At 41.5% G+C, this 17,520-nt stretch overlaps 2 protein-coding genes across 7 annotated transcripts in view; both read right to left on the reverse strand.

Moving 5' to 3' along the window:
• The window catches only part of WDR90 (WD repeat domain 90), a 58,336-nt gene extending 48,993 nt beyond the window's left edge, over positions 1-9,343 (reverse strand). For 3 of the 6 annotated variants that reach the window (XR_008913548.1, XR_008913549.1, XM_007499215.3), the window contains exons 1-5: positions 9,212-9,343; positions 6,358-6,449; positions 5,774-5,950; positions 5,389-5,512; positions 4,105-4,275 (exon numbers count right to left, since the gene is read on the reverse strand). Coding sequence is in view for 4 of the 6 variants with exons in the window: in XM_007499215.3 (XP_007499277.1) it covers positions 4,105-4,275; positions 5,389-5,512; positions 5,774-5,950; positions 6,358-6,449; positions 9,212-9,221 (574 nt within the window). In the remaining 2 variants the exon portion in view is untranslated. Of the gene's footprint in view, positions 1-4,104; positions 4,276-5,388; positions 5,513-5,773; positions 5,951-6,357; positions 6,450-8,008; positions 8,089-8,593; positions 9,142-9,211 lie in introns of those variants that run through there. The other 3 variants (XM_007499216.3, XM_007499217.3, XM_007499218.2) reach the window with 3 other exon arrangements.
• A 5,447-nt stretch (positions 9,344-14,790) lies between these two features.
• MCRIP2 (MAPK regulated corepressor interacting protein 2) overlaps positions 14,791-17,520 on the reverse strand; it is a 29,444-nt gene continuing 26,714 nt past the window's right edge. The window contains exons 3-5 of the mRNA XM_001365385.4: positions 16,683-16,810; positions 16,012-16,113; positions 14,791-15,199 (exon numbers count right to left, since the gene is read on the reverse strand). Coding sequence (XP_001365422.2) covers positions 15,129-15,199; positions 16,012-16,113; positions 16,683-16,810 — 301 coding nt within the window. The 3' untranslated portion in view covers positions 14,791-15,128. The remainder of the gene's footprint in view (positions 15,200-16,011; positions 16,114-16,682; positions 16,811-17,520) is intronic.

Raw genomic sequence — 17,520 nt, forward strand, 5'->3', positions numbered from 1 at the left:
AAAAACAGAGGAAGCAATCATTATAAACAGGGGTAGTCTAGAAAAGCTGCAGGGAAGATGTTGGACTTGAGCTGGACATTTTAAAAAGAACCAGGTTTAGAGAAAGGGAGAGAGAAGAAAGTATATGGTATGTTCAGGAAACAATTTGCAGATAAGGTCAGATGGAATTAAAGTTCATATGGCAAAGATACATGAAGAAATACAAGAGAATAGCAGGAGATAAATCAGTTCAATCCAAAAACATTATGCATATTATCCTTAATGAAAATACTTGATGTTTGGGATGGAGGAGAAGTAACATATATACAGATATAATACAAGCTAATTTAGAGAGTGGGGAAAGAAACTGCGAGGAAAGTTCAGACTGTGGAGAGAATGGAATACAAGGTCAAAGAATATATATTTAATCTCATCAACACCAGAGAATGTCTAAAGATTTTAAGCAGGAGGGATGATGGGTACAAAGTGGAGTTTGGGGAAGAAATAATCCCAATTAAGGAAAATTCCAGTTAAGATGGAAAAGCTCAGGACTCCCACATAAGTATTCCAGTAACTTTTTTTAAAGTGAAAGACTAAAAACTGATTTAAAAAATATGAAGAGAAATTATACTGATTACCATAACCTAATCCAGGGCTGCAAGAGGGAACAACTAGAACCTTGTGCTAAGGAAGGAGCCTAGCTAGAAAAGCAGGGCAAGCACTAAGTTTTGAGCACAATAAGTACAAACTCATTGCACTCCAAAGAAACCCAGTGCCGGCAATACTTTTTACCAGGGAGCGGAAAGACCAGAGTGTTCCAACAAGGAAGTTCTAGGGCAGTAGGATACACATAGTATTCTGACCCTTGATGTGAAGACAGGGGTTGGCAAAGCTCCAAAGCACAAAAGCCAGTCTGTAATTCTGAAAGTTTGCAGCACGCTCAATGCAGCCCTCTCAAGGGACATGAATAGGCAGTTTTCACATAAAGAAATCAAAGCTATCAATAAAATAAGTACATGAAAAAGTGTTCTAAATCCCTCCCAAATAAAGAAATGCAAATCAAAACAACTCTGAGGTACCACTGCACATCTAACAGTTTGACCAATATAAAAAGAAAGTAATAAACATTGGAGGGGATGTGGCAAAATTGGGACACTAATGCATTGCTGGTGGAGTTGTGAATTGATCTAACCATTCTAGAGGGCAATTTGGAACTATGCACAAAGAGCTTTAAAAGAATGCCTGCCCTTTGATCTAGCCATACCACTGCTGAATTTGTACCCCAAAGAGATAATGAGGAAAAATACTTGTACAAAAATATTCATAGCTGCACTCTTTGTGGTTGTAAAAAACTGGAAAATGGGGGAGTGTCCATTGATTGGGGAATGGCTGAACAAATTTGGTACATGTTGGTGATGGAATACTATTGTGCTAAAAGTAATAATAAAGTGGAAGAATTCCATGTGAACTGGAACAACCTCCAGGAAGTGATGCAGAGTGAAAGGAGCAGAACCAGAAGACCATTGTACACAGAGACTGATACACTGTGGCACAATAGAACATAATAGACTTTTCTACTAGCAGCAGTGCAAAGATCCAGGGCAATCCTGTGGGACTTATAAGAATGTATCCACATCCAGAGAAATCTGTGGGCGTAAAAAACGCAGAAGAAAAACATAGGATTGATCACATGGTTCGATGGGGATATGATTGGGGATAATGACTTTAAATGATCAATCTAGTACAAATATTAATAATAGGGAAATGGGTTTTGAATAGTGATACATGTAAAATCCAGTGGAATTGCTTGTTGGCTCCAAGAGAGAGGAGGTGGAGGAGGAGAGGAAAAGAGCATGAATCAAAGAACCATAGAAAAACATAATAAATTAATTAAATAAAAATGGGAGGAAAAAAGAATGTAGCCCTCTGTGCACAGATGAGACAAATGGGCCTTATGTCTTCTGGCATTCTGAGCACAAATGCCAGGAATAGTAAAAGCCTGCAACATAAGCCTGACCATAATACAAAATCCAAATTAAGAAAGTAAGGCTGGAAATATAAGAAGAAGACACTGACTATAAATTCTTTGGATCTAGGGACATCCAAAATACAAGCTCCAAAACTAAGATTCTAATTCTTCAACAACTAGAGAGAGATAAGGAGGGAGAAAACTTCAGGCAAGGGTAATAGCCAGTGAAAATAGCTAGTGATGAAATCAAGAGATGAGTATCTTGTGTAAAGGAAAGCAAGGAAGCCAACATCACTGAGTTTCAGAGTATGTAGAAGGCAGTAAGGTCTAAGAAAACTGGAAAAGTAGGAAGGAGCCAAGTTATTAAGAGCTTTGAATGTTAAACAGGATTTTTATCTTGAATCTTAAAGATGAAAGGAAGCTTTCTAAATAGGGAGTAAGATGATCAGAGCCATGCTTTAGGAAGATCACTATGGCAACTGAGAAGTAGATGAACTGGAGAGGGGAGACTTGAGGCAAGGAAATCCAACCAGAAGGCTATTATTGCAAGAGTCCAGGTAAGAGGTGATGGGGGGAGAAGGCCTCTTGGTGATGGTATCAGAGAAGAAAAGGGGAGGAAAGTCTACAAAGAAACAATCACTATGACTTGATAGCAGGGGCTGAGAGAGAATGAGGATTAAGGATAATACCTGGGTTGTGAGCTAGGGTGACTGACTGGGAAGACAGTGGTAGTCTTGACAAGAATGGGAAAGTTGGGAAGACAAAAGGCTTTGGAAAGGAGATAATAAGTTCAGTTTTGGACAAGTTAAATTTAAGATATCTAAGAGATATCCAGTTTAAGATACCTAACAGGCAAATGGAGATACAAGTCTAAAGGTGAGGACAGAAGTTAGGGCCAGATAACTACATCTGAGAATCATCAGCATAGAGAAGACAACTGAATTCACAGAAGCTAATAATGATCAACAAGGGAAAGAACATAGAGGGAGAAGAAGAGCTATGGGGGGATAGCCTGCAAGATAAGCCTCATTTGTAAAATGGATAAAGATCTAGCAAAGAGAACTGAGAAGCAGTAGTCACATAGGTAGGATGAGAACCAGGAGAAAATAGCATCATGAAAACCTAAAGAGAATATAATATCAAGAAGGAGGTGATCCACAGGCTGAAGAGTAGTCAAGAAGGATGAGGTTTGAGAAGACAATTAAATGTGGCAATTAAGAGACCTGTGGTAAGGGTGAAGGAAAAAATAGTGGAACAAGGTATCTGGGAAATGTCAGTTGAGGAAAGGAGAAGCAGGAACTCTCAGCAAATTGGCTCAATTTTTCAGTGAAAAATGAGGCCAGGTTCTTGGCTAAGAGTGTGGGGGGAAGGAAACTATGAGATGTTGGAAAGGGGATAAAAAGCTACATAGTCACTTAGGGAGGTATAAAAAATTGCCTTGCTGCAGTTCAGACTCAGCTGAGATTAGTTGAATTGTTTATACAGAGATGGAATTCAAACCCAGACTCTCTGACTTCAAACCCAAAGACCTTTCTAATACATCATTTGATGGTTAAGAGATCATTGGTGGCCTTGGAGAAAGCAAGTCAGAGGGTAAAGATCAGATTACAAGGAATTAAGTGAACAAAAAAGAAAGGAAACAGAGCAAGTATAAATTATTTGTTCTAAAAGTTTGGAAGTGAGATGAGAGAAGAGGACAGAACACAAAAAATAACAGGTTTTAAGAAAGTTTTAATTTTTTGTTTAAGATAGAATAGATTTTTGATCAATGCAATGATCCACCACAGTTCCAAAAGGCTGAAGGAAGATGAAAAATGATATTCACGTCCATAAAAAGAATTGAGGAACTCTAAGTGCAGACTGAAGCATACTTTTTTTCACTTTCTTTATTTTTCATGCATCCCCTGTCTCCCAATAATGTGGAAATATGTTTTGCATGACTTCATATGAGTATCATATTTCTTGCCTTCTCATTATGTAAGGAAGGGGAAATTTGGAATTAAAAATGAAAACAAAACAAAAATAAATAAGATAGAATAGGTCTAAGTATTTTTGAAGGCAAGAAGAAAAGAAACAAGTAGAGGAAACAGAAGAAATAATTTAAGGCATTCAATTTATATTCCCCTAAGAGACTCTCTGCAGGTTTGACTCTTCACCTGGATCAAAAGACAGGTCACTGGTGTAGATGTTTTTCACCAGCATATTGGCACAGAGCTTGATACTCTTTACATGGCTGTAGAGTCGATTCAGATATAGCATTAAAATGAACTGGAGATCTAGCTGTAGGCAAGTCCATCGCACACTGTTGGGAGCTGCACCAATAAGGTCTGGAAATTAGAAATACCCAGAGTCAAATATTAAATTAATCCTGACTAGAACCTCATAGAAATATAATCAGTTTGCAACACCTTCCTAAAGATCTATTAAGATCCTCTTAAGTTAGTTCTTTTTCCATACCAATACAGAAAGTATGAATTAGAAAATTCTAAGAAAGGGATGTACCTCTTAATCTGACCTCAATGCCAGGTCATACTATTTCTCTTTGATTCACAAACAGTTCCTTTTTTTATTTTTTAAAAACCCTTATCTTCTGTCTTAGAATTAATACTGTTTATTGGTTCCAAGGCAGAGGAGTGATAAGGGCTAAGGCAATAAGGGTTAAGTGACTTGCCCAGGTTCACATAGCTAGGAAGTGTCTGAGGCTAGATTTGAACCTAGGATCTCCCATCTGTAGGCCTGGCTCTCAAGCCACTAAGCCAACCAGCTGTCCCTAATCAGGACATTTCTTATGCCCAATATACACTCCTTCCCTCCTCTTGTTCTTTCCTTCTCTATTCTCAAACATTTGTCTTAGAAATGATACAAGTATCAGTTTCATGGCAGAAGAGTAGTAAAGGATAGGCAAATGGGATTAAGTGGTTTGCTCAGAGTCACACAGTTATGAAGTGTCTAAAGCCAAATTTAAAAGTCCTCGGGACTCCAGCCTGGTGGTCTATCCACAGAGTCACCTATATGGACCCTCTTGCTTTTTCATGAAGTCAAAATTCCAGATCTGCAACAGGCAGATTGGCAATAAGCCTATTTTTCTAAAAAATGCACTTAGTTCATATAATTCCTGAGCATAAATTTCTCTTCAATAAGCTCACAACACTTCAGAGGATATCCTCTGTTCAATATCCCTGAAGAAATCTAGCACTATCTTATGCAATGACATCTCAAACACTTCTTTCTAGACTGTTGTTGGAGAAAGCACGAAAGGCAAAAGACTTATTACTCTTTGGCCATATGACCTTAGAGGAACCACTTGGCCTCTATGATTATATGTAAAGTAAGCATAATAACACACATACTACCTATACAGAAAATCCTGGATAAACCTTAAAGTACTAGGTAAATATGAACTAGTGTTACATAAATTTTCAGGGTACCCCTGGATCAACCTGTCTTAGAAGTCTTCAAAGGCCTTGTAGTTTCTTCATAAATGAAAGGGAATTGAAGCCATGTAGAGGTGGACTTGAACTCTTTAAAGAGGTTGGAGAAGGAGATGCGAATCACTTGGCTATCCTGAGAAGGGAGATATATAAGCTATTCAGGAAATAAGGAGGTAAAGGCAAAAACATTAAAGTAACCACAAAAGAAAGGACAAATTGTCTTGGGCATGGAGAAGCTACAGTCTTGCCTTCTGTCCTTTCTCATTCTCCTTGTACTAAAAGTAATACTACCTTACATTTTCATAATGCTGTTATCTATCTCAAAATACTTCGATATCTATTAATTTATTTGAAGAACATGAGAACCATATAACAAAATGTGTCTCACACCTACCTCAGTAGTTACATCCAGGTGGACAACAAAATACTTCATGGGAATTGGCCTGAAAAGTAGGTAGAGGTATCGTCCTGTCAGTCCCAGAGACTGAGTGCTAGTTTTGGGGAGCTGAATAAAATTGCCAGCTGGAATGGCACCACGAATACGATAAACTGTTCCCTTCAGCGTCTTATCCTAGGATGAGATGTCAGCCACATAAAAATTAACATTAAGTTTATAATTCGAACAACAAAATAGAGAAGAATCAGTCTGGGATGCCCTAGATCCAGGGTGGCAAACCTATGGCACATGTGCCAGAGCCCTCTCTGTAGGCACATGTTCCATCATCCCAGCACAGAGTTTACCAGAGTTCATTACTAGAAAGCTAGAGAGACATGGGGCCGGGCTATTCCGCTCCCCCTCTCCAAAAGCACCTGAGGACATTTCTCACATCACCCACCCCTCTAAAAGGTTTACCATCACTGCCCTAGATGATGAGGGAATATGAGTGATGAGCCCCTAGGGACTTTCCCAGCAGAAGGGGAGGGTGGCTTTGAGTTCCCAGGACCCAGGGGTAAGCAGTCATGATCATGATAAATTACCATAATAGTAGTCACATCACCCTCCTTTGTCGACCTTTTCCATTCTTCTACCTTCAAGTGTTTGAAGACATTCAGAAATGGATGTTGCCACACTAACAGAAAAGTCAACACGTCAATTCCCTGGAATGACCCTATCCCCTTCTATACATGATGGCTGATCCAGTAAAGTAATGTTTTGTTTTTTAAACTCTTACCTTCCATCTTGGAATCAATAATAAGTATTGGTTCTAAGGCAGAAGAAGGTAAGAGCTAAGCAACTGGGCTTAAGTGACTTGCCCAGGGTCACATGGCTAAGAAGTATCTAAGCTCACAATTGAACCCAGGACCTCCCATCTCAAGTCTTAACTCTCAATTCATTGAAAAACCTACCTGCCCTGATGTAATGTTTTATAGGATAATGGAAATGGTGCTGGTCATGGAGTTAGAAGGCCTAGGGGTGAATTCCTGCTTTGATAATGACTATGTGAACACAGGCAAACAAATCACCTCCATTTTCTAAGTGTGCCCTCTCTTCTATAAAATTATAAGACCTTCATAACCTACCTCAAGGGATCATTTTGAAAAAAGCATTTTATAAACCTTAAAGTGCTAAAGAAATATGAATTATGACTATTGATTCTCAAAGGGTCTGAACTATTGAGATTTCACAAACTCAGTCAGTTTGTTTAGAAATGTTCAACCACCAGGGGATGTGGAAAAGTAGGGACATTAATTCATTGCTGGTGGAGTTGTGAACTGATCCAACCATTCTGGAGGGCAATTTGGAACTATGCCCAAAGGGCGACAAAAGAATGTCTACCCTTTGATCCAGCCATAGCACTGCTGGGTCTGTACCCCAAAGAGATAATGGACAAAAAGACTTGTACAAAAATATTCATAGCTGCGCTCTTTGTGGTGGGCAAAAACTGAAAAACGAGGGGATGCCCATCAATTGGGGAATGGCTGAGCAAATTATGGTATATGTTGGTGATGGAATACTATTGTGCTCAAAGGAATAATAAAATGGAGGAATTCCATGGAGACTGGAACAACCTCCAGGAAGTGATGCAGAGCGAGAGGAGCAGAACCAGGAGAACATTGTACACAGAGACTAATACACTGTGGTATAATCGAATGTAATGGACTTCTCCATTAGTGGCAGTGTAATGTCCCTGAACAATCTGCAGGGATCTAGGAGAAAAAACACTATTCATAAGCAAAGGATAAACTATGGGAATAGAAACACGGAGGAAAAGCAACTGCCTGACTACAGCGGTTGAGGGGAAATGACAGAGGAGAGACTCTAAACGAACACTCTAATGCAAATATTAACAACATGGAAATGGGTTCGAATCAAGAACACATGTGATACCCAGTGGAATGTCGGCTATGGGGGGTGTGGGGAGGAAAAGAAAATGATTTTTGTCTTTAATGAATAATGCTTGGAAATTATCAAATAAAATATTATTAAAAAAAAAAAGAAATGTTCAACCATCAATAAACATTTAAGTATCTAATATAAGCTCAAGGACCTGTACAATGTTTTGGAGATATGAAGATTAATAAAGCATGATCCCTAGTTTCCCGGGTACTAAGGTTGATAAAACATTGGCATAAAAAGGGCTAACAGTAGGAGATAATGTATACTAAATACTGAATGAACAAAACAAACCTGTGACCTTTTAGCCCAAATGAAAAGTTTCAGCTGCTCCCTGACATGCACCTCACTTGTCATTTGAAGCTCCTTCAGATCTGGAATTCACTAGCATTAGCACTCATGTGACCATAAACAAGTCATTGCCCTTCTTTCTACAATGACTTAATAGGCTACCCTATGATCCCTCCTCCCTTCCAAATAACTTATGGACTACAATTTATATAACTGCCCCCCCAAAAGAAAAGCCTGGACACTTTCAAACTTTTGTACTCTTGCTGTTTCTGTTCCCCATGCTTGGAAAGCCCTCCCTCACCTTCAAATTCCTACTGACCTTTTAATGGTCAACTCAAATACCACTAAATATAAAGCTAAATATAAGCAAACTGTCATGACCCTACCCCCCACCTCAGATTTTTTAAAAAACACTTTGAAAATTTTTTATTTCTCCAATTACATGTAATAACAATTTTCAACATGTTTTCCAAAATCTTAAGAACCAAATTTTCTCATTCCTTCATTTCCCTCCCTGTTCTTGGAGTTGGTAAGCAATTTGATCTGAATTTTACATGTAACCCATCTCCAATCTTAATGACCTCTTACCCCTTCCCTCTTGGAGTCCACCCAGTATTTGGTCTACATTTTCTAGTGAGTTTTTTGTATATATTTAGCATTTTAATCATCAGTTAACGTGCCCAATCAAGGCCTTAATTTTCTTAAACTCTGTAATCTTTCCCGGTGAAAGGCACCGTGTTTTATACGGTTTTTAAAATCTCTAGAACACTCAAATGAATCTAAGATTGTTTCCAACTATGACGTCATCTAAGAGTTCCGGAAGTCATCCCCTGTGACTTCATTTGATGTAGCAAGTAAGTGAGGTCAAAAGTGAGTGGAAGGGCCCCGCCCAGGGACCCACAACCCACCAGACCAAGCATTCCTAGGCCGGGAAGGGTTACAAGCCCCGAGGGCTCCGCGGATCCTCGGGCCGCAGGGAGTATATACAGAGCCCAGAGCAGAGACTGGCCAAGGCCGGACCGGAAGCCGGAGACCGAACCCGGAGCCTAGTGCATTAGCAGTCCCTCGGGGCAGGCTGGGGTCCCCGGCCAGGCCCACTCTCAGGGTCAAGGCTCCGCCCAGCTCTGGATACTCCAGGATTTGGACACTCTCCACAGCCCCACCAAGTTTCCACTCCACCCCTGGAACTCCCACTCATTCCACTACCTCGGGCCATGGCCGTAGTCTTCTAGTTGGCCCCACCGGGATCCTCCAGGATCCAGCCGCTTAACCCTCCCGCCACGGCGGCCGTAGTGGCCGCCAACTCTGACGTCTGTCGTGCACGCAGCGCGGTTGCCTAGCAACCAGCGCATTGCTACGACTGCGCAGGCACCATAGTTCCACTATGGCGGCTCCGGGTCGCCCGGCAGAAGTCGAGGGGGCGGGCAGGAGAAGGAACACATGACTTGTCCTCTACTCTATTCCCAGAGGCCCCGTCCCCATCTCTCAGTTTACTGGAGTTATATGTATTTGAAGCTATTCAGATACTGAACTGAGATTCGAAAATTCGTTCTTCGTGTCGAACTTCCCAAGTCCTTGGCTCTGCCAAGTGCACGACAAAAATGGCCCTGATCTTGGACAGACCAAGCAGAGTAACGGCCTAAGTCCGAGCTGGACTGAAGCTTGGGAAAACATCCGATCCAATCCCTATTTGCATTTATAGAGTAGTCACAGATCTAGAGAGTGGAAGAAACTGAACAAGAGTTGGAGAGCCGATGCAGTCTTACTTTCTATTTGCATTTCCAGCACTTTGATTTGCATAGTAAGCTCTTGATAAATACTTTATTCATTAGTTCTTTCATTCAAAATTACTAAGCCAAATTGTGGCCTTTAATTCACCTCTCCCGAATGAGTTTAATGTTCTCTTGATCTTGGGCGGCAGTTCTTAACCTGGAGACTGAATTGTGAGGCTTTTTTTGGATAACTTTTATTTTGAGTTCTTTTATAATCTTATGTATTTAAATATATGCATTTAAAAACATATTTTGATAAGGGGTCCATAGACTTCTCCCAGGTTGCCAAAGGAATCCTTGCTGAAGGGTGCTGGAACCAGCTCCCAAACAACTGCTAAATTTTCTAAGTGAGCATTTATGAATCAGAAATTGGCAAAGATTACAAATCGAGGCTCGATTTATTTATGTGTATTTTTTCTAGCTTTAAAGAATTTATGGACAAAATGTTAACTAAAAGTATACTGAGTTGTTTTTTTAACCGGAGAAAACTTGTTAAGCATTTACCAGCATTCCCCTGACTCCCTGACACTTACAAAAAGGTTAACAGACCTTGATTTAGGAGCTTTTGAAGTGTAGACAAGGATTTCCTTTTATCCTGTAGATGCTCAGTTGAAAATCGCTGGATTTGGAGTAAGAAAACCTCAATTCTAATATTTGGTTTATTAATATTCATTTATATTTATATTCATATTTGTAACATCTGTTAATATTCATATTCTATTGATCTATTCATATTCTAATAGTTTATTTGACTCGTGTCAATTATTAGAAACTAATTCTAATAAAATAATATCTCTAATATTTTATTAGACAATCCTGAAAGAACTCTGAAACTTAATACCTTTCATTCAAAGCACTTCCTTTTTATGAAACTAAGTTTCTTTAGATTTACAATCAGGAAGGTTGGATTTGATTACCTCTAAATTCTTTTCCATCTCAAAATCTATGATTCAGTGTCACAGGCTAAGTGCTGGAGAGGAGCTCAAAATTAAAGGGGGGGAGGGTAGGGGTGTGTGGCTCAGTGGATTGGGAGCCAGGCCTAGAGATGGGAGGTCCTGGGTTCAAATTGACCTCAGTACTCCATAGCTGTGTGACTGCAGAGCAAGTCACTTAACCTCCATTGCCCAGACCTTACCACTCTTTAGAACCAATATATAGTATTGATTCTAAGATAGAAGGTAAGGGTTTAAAAAATAATAATAATTAAATAGGGGAATCTATGGTTTAAAGACATCCTATGCCCCTGGAAATCCCAATAAATCCCTTCACTTCTTATAATTCATTAAAATTAAGAAATTCAGTTTCTTCCAGGCAAATCAAAATAAGTAAAATGTTTAAAGTTCTAGTTAAACTTTAGCTACTCATAAATAAAATCAATTAAAAAAGCTTAGGATTTGGGTCCAAACTTCTCACACCTGTAAAATGGGGATAATTAATAGCACCTTCATCCCAATGTTGATTTTTCTATTTTAAGAATGAAATGAGATAATTATAAAGATCTTGGCAAAGTGCTTGGAACATAGTAAGAACTGTATAAATTTTAGCTAGTATTATATTCTATACTATATATTTAAAGTCTTCCACAATCTAGCTGTCAGTGAACTAGGCCTTTTTGTGAGAACAGAAGTTTGCATTTGGAGATGTTATAATTAGATAGTTGTTGGATTAGATAACCTCCCAGGTTTCTCCCCACACAGAGATTTTGTGATGACTTTTCAGCCTTTAAGCTTGACCCCAAATGCGCCATACTTAGAGCCAGTGCCACCTTTCAGAGCATTGCCTCCGTCAACCCCTAGATGGCACTACAGAGCTTTGTGGGCTATCATCCCTCAGTTGTCCCAGTGCAAGGTTCTGACCCTGGACTCTGGTTGGTGCCTTCCTCCAATCCAGGTGACTATAATCACTTGCACAGGATTACAATTGAACAACTGGAAGGCACCACCATACTTCCTTTCCTCATAGGTCAATAAGATTTCCCGCTTAGCAATCCTTCCCATCTTTCCCAAATGTTCAAGGCCAGGCCAGATTTAAAAAGAAATGGAGTATAATGAGGGCCCCTCATTTTTTTCCCAAATATTTCATTAAAACTTCATGTTTGGAAAGCCTGTTACCTAGGCAGGTGGGGCAGGAGTATGAGCCAGCCCTCCTCCATCATGAACATATTAGTAACCATTCACATAGAGCGTCTAAGACTGGCCCGTCCTTGGAAAGCAAAGATCTTAGGGACACAAGCAGGGAAATTTTTCTTGGCAGGGGAGAGACTGTACTTCCAGACTCCTCCTTATCTGGAAGGTCAGGCCTGAGGAGGGCACAACATAAATGGGGAAAAGAGGCATGTGGTATGTGAAGAAGAGGGGAAGGTAGTCTGGAGTAGGATGCTTTACCAATTTTGCTACTTCACAGTTCACCTCCAGCTACCTAACAGGGAGTTAGATGTAACTAAGCTAGAGGCCAAAACATACCTTAACTATTCAATTCCCTGACTTTTTATCTCCAGAGTTAATGGAAAGTCAGGTCAAATAAATCTGAGGTTAGAAAGGATTTAGAAACGAGAAAGGTGGCTTAGTTGGATTCAAAGATGGTAGAGGTCCAATAAAACTTCATGCTGAGGTAGGTACTAGACCAACTTGAGAACTAGCATGGAATCATGAACTTTTTTTTTTAAACCTTTACCTTCCATCTTTAAATCAATACTGTGTAAGGGCCAGGCAAGGGGTATTAAGTGAATTGCCCTGGATCACACAGCTGGAAGTGTCTGAGTTCACATTTGAACCTGTCAATGAGAAATTTGGATGACTCAGTTTAACTCTGCCCTTTGAGAAACCTCTATGCCAAGCACCTCTGTTTTGGGGTTGAACTATGGACTTTAGAGCTGTTTGGGAACCTTTAGGGTAGGTGGGATTTGTGGACATAGCTAATGTTAAGTGCCTTTTATTTGTTTTGGAGGCTTCCCTAATTGTTGTCTCCTCTCAGGAGCCCAGCTCTTGAGTTTGGCCCTTGCCTTTGACATGATATAGCTGACCCCTAGGTGATACCCCTGAGGCTGGCTGCAAAGAGGTTTGCAATCTGTTTGTCTCTGTGGCTTACCTTAGCAAATTCTCCAGAGGGTATAAGAGACCTCACCAAGTTGCATTTCTCTTTGGAGTTGGCACTTAGCACAGTGTTTTCTCCCAGGGCAGAGTAGGCATGGAGCTGGCATTTTGCAGGGTGCCTTCCCCCAAATGGATACCAGTTCCCAGAGTCCCCAAGGTGCGGGCCCTGTGGGGCAGTTGATGTTGAGCTCTGTGTGACAGCCGGAGTATGAACCTGTCTCTATTCCTGATTAAAGAGTGGTTCTTTTGACCACTTTGGTGGTTCTGTGTTATTTCAAAGTCAACAAACCCAAGACCTCCCATGTCTACCTGACCATAAAATTTTAAAGTGTTCTCCTGCTGAGATTATCCTGTCTGTATCTCATTTGTAAATTGTTATTTGAATGCTGTCTCCCCATTAGACTGTGAGGTTCTTGAGAGAAGGGACTGTTAATTTGTTTGTTTTGGGCTAGGGGTATCTATGTTTGCCTTGATTTGACTTTTGTTGAAGGTGAGATGGACAGGGGAGAAGTCAGAATTATTCAAAAGGCTTTGTTCCTAGCAAACCAAAGAAATATGAAGGAAGAAGGCTTTGAAGATCTTGGTTAAAATCTCTGCTCCAACATCTGCTGGCTTACTTGACTATAGATAGGCAAATCAGAGCCTCTCAGTTTCAGTTTCTCCATCTGTAAAAATGGGATTATAATACTCACGTGACTGTGAAAAAAATACTTTATAATTCTAAAGTATTATAGAAATGGAAGCTGAAAGCACAGGGTTTCCTTCTAGGACTCCTAAAAAGGAGCCATTCTGCAAGTCTCTTGAAGCCCAATCCCTAGTTTTGTGCAGAAGGTGAATGGAAAATGTACTTGGCAAACACAGAATAGATCCCATCAGCCATCTTAAGAGGAGAGGCAAGTGAATAATAAAAGAGAGACTGGGGGAACAGCTAGGTGGCTTCCTGGGCAAGTCACTGCCTAGCCCTCCTCACTTTTCTGCCTTAGAACCAATACATAGCATTGTTTCTACAATGGAAAGTAAGAGTTTTAAAGAGAGACAGACAGGCAGCTGAGTAGCTCAGTGGATTGAGAGTCAGGCCTAGAGATGGGAGATCCTGGGTTCAAATCTGGCCTCAGACACTTCCAAGCTGTGTGACCCTGGGCAAGTCACTTAACCCCCATTGCCTAGCCCTTACCACTCTTCTGTCTTGGAATCAATGATTCCGAGACAGAAGGTAAGGGATTAAAAAATAAAATAGAGACAGACAAACAAACCAGGGCAACTAGATAGACCATCACCAAATCTGGCCATGGAGAAAAAGACATCTCTGGGTCTTGGCTTTATCCAGCCGCTGTGGTAGCTGGGACCTTGCTACTACTCCACTTCCCTGAGAGAGGGAGGGGAAGGGAAATAAAGGCTGGTGATAAGCACCTTGCTTGGGAAGTCATAAGGAACTTCCTCCACCCTAAAGAAGGAAAGGCAAGACAAGCCCTTCCTCAATCTGCCCTGTTCTACAATATACATCATCTATATTCCAGGCTAGAGGGCCCCCATGCTCAGGAGGTGGCTGGAGGTTGAGAAAGTGGGAAATGCTGGAGAACCCTCAGGCAGCAAGATGGCCAATTGCTTCCTGATTCCAAAGCAGGGGTTCTGAAGTTGGGGTTCATAGATTTCAAGGGGGTTATGGACTCAGAGGAAAAAATTACGTCTCTATTTCCATTAGTCTATAACTGAAATTTTGCATTTCTTCAATTATTTGAAAACATTTTACTGAAAAGGGGATCCATAGGCTTCACTCAACTACCAGAGGAATCTATGACTCCCAAAATGTTAGGAATGCCTGGTTTTAAAGAGAACTATTTACTCTCTTCCCTCTCCTCCCCCAACACACACACACACACACATACAGAGTATACCATCTCTAGGACAGCACAAGAACAGGCAGGTTTAAATTCTTTATTGGCTTGGAAATCTGTACCTCAGCTCCACATGGGCTTCCCACAGGGCTCAACTGGCAGGAGCAAAGTCAAGGTAGGAGGGGCCAAGCAGGCCTCTGCTCCCCCTAGAACTACATGTAGCACCCAGATAACCTGGCCAGAGGCTGCAGCAGTTCCAAATGTCCAAATTCTGGCACTTCTGGGATGGCAGGTGCCTGCCCCATCCCCCAGGCAAGGGGGTTGGCTTGGGAGGCAGTGGTCCTCTTCTGTTGGTGTTGCCTGCTCTGGGTCAACAGGTCAATGGCCCCTGGACTATAGGCAACTCTCCTCCCAATGCAGCTTTTTAGGAGCAATTGTTAATCCCAGCAAGAAACTGCTGTGCCCACCATTCATCCAAGTCAATGGGTACAAAGTCTGTGGAGAGAAAGGGAGGAAATTCTGTCTGACCTGGAAAATACACATCTGAAAACTAATTTAACTCAGTCTCGCTTCCAGGCTCTTGGATTTTAGCCCAGGTTGGCTCCTGACTCACTGTGGGCGATCCTGGGTACACCTCGCTTCTATTTTATTTGTTGTGGCACCTAAAACATTGGTTTATAATCAGATCTGAATTTATGTTCTGGTTCCTGTATATGTGAGCAATATGGCAAATCACTTCATCTTTCTGGGCCTTTGAGTAATAATTCCTCCCAGGGTCATGATGAAGAAAATTCCTTGTAAGCATGCTATTGTTAATTATGACTATTCTGGGCAAGGCTTCACGTCCATTCAAAGAAGGGGAAAAACCAATGGCATACCTCCCCAAAGAATTAATAGGATAAGCCCTTTCAATTCATAAATTGCTCATAAATCCAGAACTGAGACACATAACTAGGCTTGAGACCTCAAGCTGGAAAGAAACCAGGCAGGACGGAAAAGAAATTTCACTTCAGGCATGTCCTTGACCAACAGGTGCTTGGTGTTGAGTAATGCCCCGAAAGGGCTTGAAGTGACTTGGAATCTGTCGCCAAGTGAATTGATGCCACAGAGACAGTCTAGCCAGACTCTTAATTCTTTCTCAGCTCATTCCACCACAAGGCCATAAGAGGCCCCAGTGGCCCAGCCTCTCCTTCCTGAGTATGGCCATGAACCTAGACTATCTTGAACCCAGAGTTGGTTTTGTCACCACAGGGGCCAAAGTGGAAAGAACCAGTGGCCAGGGACTGTTGAGGGCAGAGGTCACTTACTTTGCAACCCAGGGTTAGGTGTCTTCTCCACATACTGCACGGGCCTGGGTCCACTCTCACCTGCCTGGCTCCCCACCAACTGCTGCTCCACCTGTTGCCAGGCTGCAAGATAGAAGCATGATGGATGGAGATGCCAACCTGGCAGGGAACCCTTCCAGCCTTTACCCAACCCAACCATGCTTGGGTAGAGAAAGGGACCAGAGCAGAATGACCCCATTTTCCCCACCACAACTGGATTCCTTTGCAATGTGAACCATGCATGCTCCTTTAATAACAAAAAGCAACTATGGGTAGCATCCACATGGTACATTACTCAACTTAGCCTAGCCCTGCCTCCCAACATGCTTCTAGAGTGTCTCCCTTTGTTAATAGAGTGAATTCAAAGAGCACAGATTAATTCCTATCATTTATCTGAGATAAACCCAGCAAGAAATGTAAATGTGCTGGAGAAAGGGGCAGCACCCGGGTGAGTAAAAATGGGTTGTCTCTGCCTTCTTTGTCCAGGGAAGTCACTTTCTCTCCCTAGGCCCAAGTTTTCTCTTCGGTGAAATAAGGATATTTTCTGAGGTCTCTTCCAGCTATGATAGCCCATGTCTTATTTTCCCCTAATGCAGAAGCAACTCTCATCTTCCTGTCCCTGGGGCTCCCCAAGGATGGCCTGGGGTTCTTACCTTCGTACACAAATCGGACATTCTCCTCGTGGGCAAGCGTGTAGCTCTCCTCTGTGGCCATGATTGACTGCGTTGTGGCCAGTGGCCTCCTCCCATTCACTCTGTTGAACACAAGCTTTGGGGCCAGGCTGTTAGGGGAAGGGGAAAAATAGCTAGTTGGTCAATATATTTATTCCATGCTTACATTTCACCTAAGTAACTACGGCACCAGAAATCTCATCAAGGACCTAGTGGAAAAGGGAAGGCCACAGAATTGGGTGACTGTGACATGCCATGCTGCCTAACATCTAGAAGCATTTAATTAAATAGTTTTCATCTAGAGCCTTGGCAAAGGACTCTCTTCCTGTTCCCGCATTCTGCTTCTCTTATAGGATAGAGCCCCTGGGTGGCTGCAAATAGCCTCCCCCTCCCATCCTAGTTGTTCTAGCAGCCCCAGGATATAGGCCCTAGCCAGAAATATCTTGGCCAATAGGCACCGACACTACAAGACATAGATCAGACAACGTGCTCTCAAATGCACTTGTGGTCACTGTATTTTTTTTTAACCACATTTCCCCATCACCCAGTTAGTAAGACGACTATTGATGAGTCCAGAAACAGATTTAATCATCTATTTGCAACCTTCCAACCCTCCTTAGACAACCTTAGCTAGGCCTCAGGGATGCCAAACAGTTCAGGTACAGGATCGGCACAACCCACCATAACTTTGAACTCCAGAGCTTAAAAAGATCCACCATCCTTGGTTTAGCAGAACCAGATCATAAATTGTACTATAAAGCAGTGATCATCAAAACAATCTGGTACTGGCTAAGAGACAGAAGGGGGAATCAATAGAATA

The sequence above is a fragment of the Monodelphis domestica genome, chromosome 7 (assembly GCF_027887165.1).
Source record: "Monodelphis domestica isolate mMonDom1 chromosome 7, mMonDom1.pri, whole genome shotgun sequence".
Taxonomy (NCBI): domain Eukaryota; kingdom Metazoa; phylum Chordata; class Mammalia; order Didelphimorphia; family Didelphidae; genus Monodelphis; species Monodelphis domestica.